The 11142-nt window shown below is 29.4% G+C and overlaps 2 protein-coding genes across 2 annotated transcripts; both read left to right on the top strand.

Moving 5' to 3' along the window:
* The first annotated feature begins 1298 nt into the window (after positions 1 to 1298).
* LOC107460616 (B3 domain-containing protein Os12g0591400-like) lies at positions 1299 to 3437 on the top strand. The gene is made up of 5 exons (XM_016079004.3): positions 1299 to 1637; positions 1810 to 1941; positions 2068 to 2317; positions 2760 to 2878; positions 3003 to 3437. Exons 1-5 carry the CDS (start codon positions 1299 to 1301, stop codon positions 3246 to 3248), a joined length of 1086 nt encoding a protein of 361 aa, XP_015934490.1. The 3' UTR covers positions 3249 to 3437.
* A 554-nt stretch (positions 3438 to 3991) lies between these two features.
* Positions 3992 to 5771, top strand: LOC107460623 (B3 domain-containing transcription factor VRN1-like). Its single transcript, XM_016079015.3, has 3 exons — positions 3992 to 4237; positions 4368 to 4916; positions 5237 to 5771. Exons 1-3 carry the CDS (start codon positions 4163 to 4165, stop codon positions 5681 to 5683), a joined length of 1071 nt encoding a protein of 356 aa, XP_015934501.1. The 5' UTR covers positions 3992 to 4162; the 3' UTR covers positions 5684 to 5771.
* Positions 5772 to 11142: the final 5371 nt, after the last annotated feature.

The raw sequence follows: 11142 nt of genomic DNA, 5'->3' as shown, positions 1-11142 counted from the left end.
TATCAATTAAGATTGTATAATTGCAATCAATTATGAAGGAATCAGTCCTAACTTTTTCTTTAATTTATTAAATTATATCAAATATATATTAAAATTATTTATACATATATAATACATATGAAAATATAAAATTTATATTAAAAATAAATTAAAATATATATAACTTATTTTAGTACTCACTTGTTATTTTTTTAATTTAATTGTTATCCCAAAATAAGATTATTTAAGGAATACGGGTGAGATAGATTCTGAGCCTCAACAATAGTCAAATCCATCCATCATCCGTTTGCTATGGCTTCTTCTAGCCGTCAACAAAACGAACATTCTCCTTCTACTTCTACTGTGATTTGTTTCTTTAAGATTGTTCTCAGACAAGCTCTTCAAGATGAAGACTTTGTAAGCATTTTCTCGTCTTCTCCATCCCCTCTTTTTCTTTTAATCTGTTTATCTTTTGAGATATTGTTTAGTTAACAAAACGTTTCTCTCTTTATTTCTCTATATATAATTTTTTTCGTTTATAAATATTTTCTTCATAGAACAACACACATGCATGACTTCTTAGCCGCAAATATAGTAATAGTAAACTCCTTCTTCTTATCATCTAAATCATTTTCTATTTATAATAATGTAGACTTAATTATAATTAATTTTGTAGCAGAAATACATAAAAAAAATAAAAAATACATAAGATGAATGAAAATCTAAAAATATATTTGTTAGATGGTTATATTTTATGTACTCAATATGTATTCTTACTACAAAATTAATTATGATTAAATCTACATTGTTGTTAATGAAAAATGATCTAGGTAACACTTTCACTAATTAAGATTAGGAAATATCATAGAACATATTGCGGTGATTTGAAAAATTATCATATTCATCATATTTTTCGTTATGCATGAGTTCTGATTTTGTTATTACTGATTTGGTCCCTACCAATTTTTATGTTAGACAATCCCGTCCTTTAACATTTTTTTATTTCACTCATAGTCTCTAAATATGCAAATAATGCTGCAAAATAGCCCTTTGAAATTTGAAATTAGTCTCTTCTTTAAAATAGGTGAAAGATTAATCTTTACCTACATACAAAATTTAGGACTAATATATTTGGACTATTTTACTGCACTATTTATAATTATTAGTGAAGGATGAATTGAAAGTTTAATGTTATTATTATATAAAGATGATAGCTAAAAATCCTTAAATAGTTTGATATATTTGACTAAACTGTTTAACATAATACATGTCTAACATCTTGGTGAAGACATACTAATGTGTGTCACCTTATTGTTATTATGGTTGCTAACACCACGTTCATAACATTGCAGAAGTTACCAATAAAGTTCACTAAAAAATATGGTTCTGACCTATCAAATCCATTGTATCTTAAGCCTCCAGATGGTACTGAATGGAGCATAGAGTGGATTAATCATGATGGTGAAATTTTGTTTAAAAACGGTTGGAAAGAGTTTGTTGCATATTACTCTCTTGATCATGGCCATTTGTTACGGTTTGGGTACAATATTGGAACATCTCACATGGAAGTACACATATTTGACATGAGTTGCCTCCAAATAGAGTATCCTGCCAATGATCAGATCAAAGAGCAGCTGCCACGCAGGGGTCAGCAGCCGGTGAAAAAGCAAGAAGAACAAAAAACTAGAGATGTGGATAGCAATCGCAACACCCAAAACATGAGACTTAACGAGGGATCGCAGAAGAAAAGATTGAATGAACCATTGCCAAGAGAACTCCGAGGCCAACTGAGGAAAAAACTAAGAGCACTAGTGTCATTTGGTTCTAAAGATAGGCAGTTGGAAAATGACACACAAATCAAGGATGTGGAAAGAAGCTTTAATTCTCACTATGAAATTTAACTGGGAAAAGCCCTCATTCATCATCAAGATAACGCAACGGTCTCAAACGAGAGCACCATGTGTAAGTATAGGTTAATACATATATCATGTTGAAAATTATGTATCATGTGAACTTCCATGTGCTATCATTTTTTCAAATTTTGTGTCTTATTTCTAACCATGATGACATAAATATGATGTGCTGCAGTACTTTTCAACTAAATTCTTCAGAAAGTATTTTATAAATAATCCACAAAATGCAAATATAAGGTTTGGAAAGAAGTTGTTCCCTGTCAAGTTGATCTATAGGCCATCATCATGTGTTGCCTTTATCTCTGCTGGTTGGAACCTTTTTGCTCGAGCTAGTAAATTACAAGCCGGAGATATTTGTTTGTTTAAGCTCATCAATAAAAAAGATCCGATGCTTGATGTTCATATTTGTCGTCGACAACGCCGCGGTAAGGCAATTATTTAAGAATTCTTTAGCAGTGTTATTCTGTAAAAAATTAAGATATCAGTACAACATTGAAAACATAATTAACTTTAAAAATGAATAAAATTTAGTATTATCCTCATTAAAAAAATTTATAATAAAAATTAATTGGCCCTGTGTTTGACTTGAAGTACATTTTACAAATCTTTAATTCTTCCCTTCCTTGCAACATTTATAGCAGCAGAATTCCAATCTCAAGGAAACTATTGTTAGTTTTGGCTAAAAATGCAGTTAGCTTATGAATGCAATGACTATGTATTTGGTCCTTAATGTAACCACAATTTGTTATATAAACTAATCTTATGCTAAAATTTGTGTTGGTCTCTAACCCTATAGATATAACTTTATCCAAAACTCTCCACAAGTAAAATTTATGCTAATTTTTTACAATTCTGTTATGATATCAGAGTCACTTAAACCAGTGACTCATGGGATTCAACTCTTCAAAGAAGTTAAGGAGCTCAACTCACAGAATCCCTCTTTCATGGTCAAGATAAGAGACAGTAATCCAAGGAGATCAAGGCCTGTAAGTTTATTTCGATACATTTTATCGATGAAAACATAATATGCCATGCAAATTTCTGAGTGCTAGTTTATATTTAGTTTTACAAATTGTAAGTTTATAACTATTTTTTACCATGGTGATGCAGAACTTATCAGCTATCTTCTACAGAAAGTATTTTAAAAAGAATCAGCAGGATGTAAAGTTACAGTTTGGAAAGGAATCGTGGCCTGCTACGATAATCTACAATCCGACATCGAAAAATAGCTTTATTTCGGTTGGTTGGAGTTCTTTTGCCAGAGCAAGTAAATTAGAAGCTGGAGATGTTTGTGTTTTTGAACTCATCAATAAAAAAGATCTATTTGATGTTCATATTTGTAGAACCCAATACTAGGCTAATATATTATAACTTCAGGAACTAAGAGCTCATAATTCTTAAATCAGGTTAATTTCGTGAAGAATGTATCACCTTTTTTTTTCTTTTCTGCTGAATCAAACTTCTATTGTATCCAATCCTTTTTGGTTTGGACCAGTTATATATATGTATGAACTAAGTGTTTTAATTTTATTTCTTGTTTTGTCACTTATGATTGCATTGTTATTTCTCAAAGTGAAATACAAGGTTGTGTTTCTTGTACAAATAACATGTCTCTTAGTATAGGTTAGTATAAGGATAAAAAAAGAGTGAGGCAGAATTTTCCATGGATTTGATTCAAAATTGTAATTTACCTATGGATCTAATCCATGAACACGCAGTAAAATAGTATATCATAAAAAAGACCGAAGATTGATCAAATATAAAATAATTATAATTAATTTTATGTCTATTATAATTCCAATATTTGTAAGATTTTTTTTAAAATACTAATATATACTAAATTTGTGCTTTCTATTTTGAGAGAAATTTTTTTTTATTTAACAAATAAAATTTATAAAAATTGAAAAGGTTAAGAATTCTTTTAAAATATTTTTTGAGTCTTTTCCACATTTAAGAACCTTATTGATACATTAAAGATAAAACCATTTTTAACTACCACTAGAATTTTAATTCTCTATAATTAAGAGTTCAATCACGTCTGGTTGCACGGTGTGTGTTGTTTTTTCTTATATATAAGTACGTGCTTTCATGAGAGTGGAGACAATTCCAGTATTAGATTTGATGACAATTCTTTTGGTATTGCATCGAGTACTTTCATGAGAGTAGAGACAACTCATATCGAGGGCAAAATGATAACTTCATCATCCACCACCTCCTAAATACTCTTCTGCTGCTGTCATCTTCTTTCGCTTTTTACTAGAAGAACATCCATGGCTTCCTCTAGTTTCCAAGTGACCTGTTTCTACAAGATTGTTCTCAGACAAAGCCTTGAAGATGGAAATCTTGTAAGCATTTTCTTCACTTTATATCCTCTTTACTTATTATATTATTTAATGCATGCATTTTCCCTTGTAAGGGTTTCTTTCATTTATGCTTATTACTAAGACTAGTTTCATACTTTCATTTGAATTGCAGACGATACCAAAAACGTTCGGTATGAAATATGGTGACGGTGTTCCAAATCCAGTGTATCTGAAGCCTCCAGATGGCACTGCTTGGAAGATAGATTGGTCTGAGTATGATGGTGCCATTCTATTTGAAAATGGTTGGAAAGAATTTGCTTCATATTACTCTTTGGATCATGGCCATATGCTGTGGTTTGAGTACAATGAAACTTCTAACATTGAAGTAAACATTTTTGACATGACTTGCCTTGAAATAGACTATCCTTCCTTGGATCACATCAGCGATGACGATTCGATTGAGATCTTGAATGAACTGCCCCCACGAGGCAACTATCCTTCCAAGGATCACATTGATGATGGCAACAAGGTTAAGGTTGAGAATGAACCGCCACGAAGAGGCCGAGGCCGGCCGAGGAAAACAGAGAAAGCAGCACCAAAGACACCATCTCCTTGTACAAGCAAAATGTTCACAAGTTCTGCCAAAACTAAAGAAGTGAAATGGCGCGCTGAAATACAATATCCTTCCAAGCACCACATTGATGAGGACAACATGGCTAAGGTCAGGGACGGATTTATATTGGCAAGTGCCCCCGCTGAGTTTTAAAATAAATAAATTTGATCCCATCTACTTTATTTATTTTTTTGGTTCACAATATCTATAGACAAATAAAAAGATAACAGATTAAATGGCTTTTTTATATTATAAAATATTATATTTATTATTTAATAAAATAATTAAATAAATAATATAAAAAACTAATACTAATAACCAATTCAATTTAAATCATTTTTATTTCTCAAAGCGTTGTTTCAAGTCAGCTTTTTTTTCTTTCTGCTCTCTAACTCTCTTTTGGATCGGTTAACGTTGAGAATGAACAGCCACGAAGAGGCCGAGGCCGGCCGAGGAAATCAGAGAAAGCAGCATCTGCTTGTAGAAGCAAAATGTTCACAAGTTCTGCCAAAACTAGAGCAGTGAAATGGTGCCCTGAAATAGACTATGCTTCCAAGGACAACATGGTTAAGGTTGAGAATGAACCGCCACGAAGAGGGCGAGGCCGGCCGAGAAAAACAGAGAAAGCAGCACCAAAGACACCATCTGGCAAAACTAGGTGCCCTGAAATAGACTATCCTTCCAAGGACAACATGGTTAAGGTTGAGAATGAACCGCCAAGAAGAGGCCGAGGCCGGCGGAGGAAAAAATTGAAAGCAGCAGCAGAAGTATCATCTCCTTCTACAAGTAAAATATTGAGTAGTTCTGTCAAAACTGGAGATGTAGAGAACTGGATGCTGTGTTGCAAGAATGAAGAAGCTAGTCAATCTGAATGAAGAATGCAGTGTTGCAGTGTTGAAAGCAGCGTATTGCATTTCATGTAATAAATATCTTATTGTTCTTAGGCTGTCTTTAAATTTCGTTCAAATGAATAAAAATTACTGTGTTGTTTGAAAATAAGTAGTTGGGCAACTTTTGATTAAGTACTTTGTCCAAATAACATCTTATACTACCAACAATATAAAATTCTACATGCATGGATCACTGATATATTTCTAGTTATGGTACTAAGGAAATAACACTGCAATGCAACCATTTAGTATGATGAAAACTATGACTCTGTTACAACTCTTGATCCCTGAACATACTCCATTGATCTGCAACACAAGTAAGCAAAGCCATTGGCTAATCATGGCTTCGACGAATATGAACCTTAAGTTCTGGATCTTGTCTGTTAATGAGCTCAAAGATGTATGACTCAATTTATTTATTTCATTTCATGAAATAATTTAGAAAACAAGCAAGCATAACATGCATGGTAACATACACTAGGAGTGTATGGTCGATCAATCTCAGTTAGTTACTGATAGCTTTTATTATTTGAAAGCGTGTTGAACTATCAACCTTCTACTATCGCTAGCCTATTTAATTTTTCACGCGGAGGTGGATGAATCATGAATCTATTACCCATAACATTTATTTGATTCAGCACAGTCAACTCTTGCTGGATATCTGAGATATATGGTCAAACCAAAGCCCCACACCCTTATATTCATGAATATTATTATTATTATTGGAAGTTAATTGAGTCAAAGAATTAAAGAACAAGCTTCTTCTTGTTTAATTATTAACATACAATTGAGAGTTAAGAATTGCTGAATAATTCAATATGTTTTACTAAATTAAAATTTAATTATTATTAATTGTCAACTTCATATAAAAATAATTATATATATATATATATAGTTTACTGAGTTTATATATTATTTCTCCTTGTGTTTTTTCTTTTTGATTAAGATAAATTTGTGGATAGATGTTGTTCGTACCCTGGGTCGAGCTGTCCGATCCGACTTCTTCAGGTCAGGATAACCCGACCTCTTCTTAAAGAGCTCGGCCAAGTCACAGAAAAACCCAACAAAGGGCCCAAATAGAGGAACACGTCCCAAATCCAAGGGCAACCCAAGCCCGTAGAGATAAAGGCGATTCCCTTAAAGATAAGATGACCTCACTTAAAGAAAAGATAACTAACTTATCTTATCTAAGAAGGTCATTCTATGCCATTATAAATACACTGGAGCACCCAGGTATAACTCATACTCTGATTCTACTCAATACCTGCTTAATACCCTTGCTAACTTAAATATCGGAGTCCCTTGCAGGTACCCCTACCCTTCGGGGGACGAAGGATCAGCACCATCACCAAGTCGAACACAACACCTCTGACCAACACAAAAGATCTCGTCCGAGATCGACCTACAATTTCAGGTAACCCTCGGAACAAATGTAGATTGGGTCATGAAAACGTGATCTCATTATTCTATCACCTTTGTAATAAGTTGTTTTGATTTAGTTTTGTGTCACCGTTTCCTTTATATTATTCATTATGGTTAATCCACTACTGATACGCTAACTAAAATAAAATAAAAATAAATATCTTAAAATACAAAACTTATCTCCATGATATAAAAATTTTTAGTCGATTTCCAACCATTTAAATAACTAGTTAAGTGACTACTAATACATCAGTAGATTACCTTTTACAAGAATTGCTTGAACTAACTACTTATTATATAGTTAAAGATTTTGATTAAAAATTTTCAAATTCTAAAAAATATTTTATTCTTCAAACAAATAGTTAAAAAATAAAAAAATTATTCTATAATAAATCACTAATTTTACTCTCAAAAAATCTAAAAATTTCTCACTCTTTAACTAGGGCTATATACACACAAATAAGAAATGTATCTATATATATGTCTATTTGTAATAATGATGATTTTCACATTGAAAAAAACGTTACTTTGGGCTCTCCCTCGTTAACAATGTAATGGGTAGTTGGGTACCATATATATTTTAGCGATAATACTAGAGAGTAGAGACACAATTAAAAAAATTAATTTTTTTATTTAATATTTATTAATTATTATAATAATAAATAAATATTAAATAAAACAACTTCCAGTTGATTTTGAATAATTCTTTTTGTTTATCAAATAATTTTGATATTTTAGGTTATCCTAAAATTAAATAAACATAAGTCATTGTAGCTAGTGGCTAAGACTAAATAATGCAAAGCTAAAAACAAACCGGCCTTGTATGTGATTATTTCGGAAGGGGTTTTTCTTTCTTATGAAAGTTTATATTCACATAACTTCAATTAGTCTTCACGTGAAGTTAATAGTTAAGAGCCGTTAAATAATTTAATTAAATTATTTGATTAAATTTTTATTTAATGACTATCAGTTATCAACTTCACATAAAATTAACTGCCCAACCTGAATTTCCACCGTACCGTACCCTATCCCTATGCATTAAACGATGAATTTGGTTGCTTCAATTGTTTCAGAAAAATATAAGTGTCTTATGATGATAGTGCAATTTAGCTCTCAAACAAATTAAAGGTGGGCTCTCACTCAACCCATGTATATGTCAAGGAATCAATTAACACCTTTTGCTCTTCTTTCTCCTTCGTAGGACCACAAAGTCACAGAACAAAACAATGCTAGCTACAATAATATATAGCATCATAGAAATGAGAAATATATATATATATATATATAATATATGGTGAATGTTATTCTCTCCTCTTTAAAGTAATATATAAATTATTTTTTTCAAAGTATCATATTTTAATTTGATGTTTATTTTAATACATTTATTATATATTTATTAAAATATTAATTTAATTTTTTTTATATTAACTAAATTCTAAACTAAAATATTGGTGTGATAAATTAAAAATAAAACACAAATTAATATTACCGTGAAAATTTTTAATTTGAAAAATTTGTTATGTCAAATAGATCTTTAAATTTAAAAATTTATTCTATACAATTTAATTTCGAATTATATAAAAAAGAAGAAATTGAATAAACACTTTATATTTTATTTTTTAAAAATTAATGTAGCTAGTTTGCAATTATTTTTTTATGAAGGTCTGAGTTTTTATTTAATTTTTGTTAGAAATTAGATATTTTGTGTGAAAAATAAAAGAGTAATATATAACATTATTTTTCAAATATTTTTGTGAAATTTCTAACAATTTTTAATGATCCACAATTAATTTTTTATTTTTTATTTTATTAGATAAATTAGTCATCCAACAAATTTTACTAAAAATTTAAAATAAATAAATATCTATTAAAATATGACATATCAAAAAAACTTTTTTCATAGAGCATATAATCGAAATTGTGACTAGTCGAACTGAGAATATATAAAAATTTAGTACATTTGTAAAAAATATTTCGACACTTAAATCAATAAATACTTAACAATAATAATAATCCTATAAATATAGAATATTATAAATTATTTAAAAGACATAAGAAAAATAGTAGAACTCGCAAACTTTATCATATAAATTTTCTTTTTGTTAAGGTATAGAATATATCTTTTATAAACGTACGTTGAATGATATTAATGTTATTAATAATGTTATGATGGTGTAGTTATTAAGTTGACAATAATGACATTATTGGTTACAAACAAACTAAAAAAATACACAATTAAAACCTATATATAAATAATAAAGAACAATCAAGCCGAATTTTAATTGTTATTAAAGAACGGATCATATGTTATAAGAGTGGAAGCTGGAAACAGAAGGAAATATTTCGAAAATAAATTTTTTTAAAGTTTATTATATATATCATGATAATGCCTTGAAGGGAGATATAAATGCACAATAAAATTAGAAAACAAAAATGCATTGTATAATAGATAACTAGGCTTGTATTTGATTCGAAATAAAGACATTTTTTGTATTTTATTTAGTAAATTATAATAAGTTATTAAAGTCTAATTTATTTTATTTTTTTTTATTAAAAAATTTAAAAAATATAATAATAAAAAATTAATAAAAATAATAAAAAAATAAAAAATAAATTGTATTTTTTATTAATATTTTTATATTTTTTTATTAGAATAGATATAAAATATATTAAATCAATATCTCTTAACACAATATTTCTATTTATGTTGTATCTGCTAAAATATATTTTAATTTGTATCTTTATTTTATTAGTGTCTCATATTAGGGGTGTGTATGGCCCGGTCCGGCTCGAAGACTCGGTCTGGCCCCGAACACTTTAGGAGCTAATTTGGTGTGATTTCACCGGGTCTAGGATCGGGTAAGGGCTTCAAAAATAGATCCGGTCATTATTTCGGGTTGGGTCCGAACCATGGCTTGGGCCACCCAAATCGGCCCGATGGCCTGGTCATCATACACAATTAATATTTTGTGTTATTAGTGATAGATGAAGGTTATTCTTATGTGGAATTTACGTATTGTAAACCTAAATATTTTGTGTTATTAGTTATTATGAGACTATAAGTTAATGTTTTATGTTTAAAATGTATAAGATTTTAGACTAATTAATGCATAATATTGTGTTATTTGTATTGATTTAAATATTTGGTGTTATTAGACAATATTAGTATTGATTATGATTATGCTTTAATTTTAGTTTTTAGAAAAGAGTTGGTTATTGTTATATTTTTCTAAGTGAATTCTATCATGTCATATAATGATTGGAGTCTTGGAAATTTGGATATTTTCACATGCTAGCTTATAAGAAGGTATTAAGGTAATGTAATGTTAACGGCTCGATTTTCACCCGATTTTTACCTGATATAATCGTGACCTCAAAAATATATATGTTTCATCGAGTCTAAAATCGGGTTTGAGTTTAATAAATAAACTCAGTATATATTTTAAATCGAATTTAAATCACATCAAACACAATTTCATCCAACTATGCACACCCCCGTCACATACTTATAATAAACAAACATAACCTAGTCGATCATCATCATGATGGTGAAAACAACTAGCCAGCTAATAATATAATGAGATGCGTCACATAAATTATATTGTTCTAAATTAGTAGTTCTGAGACAGGGACAAACTAAAAATATCCACAAATCACAATGAATGCATTGTAATATATAATGTATCAACGTTCAATGGAGTGCCGGATTGTTCCATCTGTAACAAATATTATTGTCTTTTGGCATGTTTCACGTGACTTATTTAATTTATATACTTCCTTTTGATGATTACAAAGTAGGAGTAAATGCTTGTTATCTTATAGTTTGATCCATGAAAAAGAAAATAAAGAACTTGTAATAATTTGGTAATAATATAGATATAACATGCATATACAGTTTATGGACCATCATTTTTTTTTTGAAATTTAGATATTTTAAAATAAAAAAATTAAGTAAAATAATAAAATAAGAGATTAATTACATTAAATGAAAAAGTATAGATAAATAATTTTAATTAGTCAAT

Source organism: Arachis duranensis, chromosome 1 (assembly GCF_000817695.3).
Source record: "Arachis duranensis cultivar V14167 chromosome 1, aradu.V14167.gnm2.J7QH, whole genome shotgun sequence".
NCBI lineage: Eukaryota > Viridiplantae > Streptophyta > Magnoliopsida > Fabales > Fabaceae > Arachis > Arachis duranensis.
This window is presented reverse-complemented; position numbering and strand designations above follow the sequence as displayed.

Coding starts and splice junctions, on each gene's coding strand:
- LOC107460616 (XM_016079004.3), top strand. CDS start 1,299: ATGGTTGCTAACACCACGTTCATAACATTGCAGAAGTTACCAATAAAG. Junction 1,638..1,809: donor CACGCAGGGGTCAGCAGCCG/GTGAAAAAGCAA, acceptor TTGGTTCTAAAG/ATAGGCAGTTGGAAAATGAC. Junction 2,318..2,759: donor TTGTCGTCGACAACGCCGCG/GTAAGGCAATTA, acceptor TTATGATATCAG/AGTCACTTAAACCAGTGACT.
- LOC107460623 (XM_016079015.3), top strand. CDS start 4,163: ATGGCTTCCTCTAGTTTCCAAGTGACCTGTTTCTACAAGATTGTTCTC. Junction 4,238..4,367: donor GCCTTGAAGATGGAAATCTT/GTAAGCATTTTC, acceptor TTTGAATTGCAG/ACGATACCAAAAACGTTCGG. Junction 4,917..5,236: donor ATGAGGACAACATGGCTAAG/GTCAGGGACGGA, acceptor GAGAATGAACAG/CCACGAAGAGGCCGAGGCCG.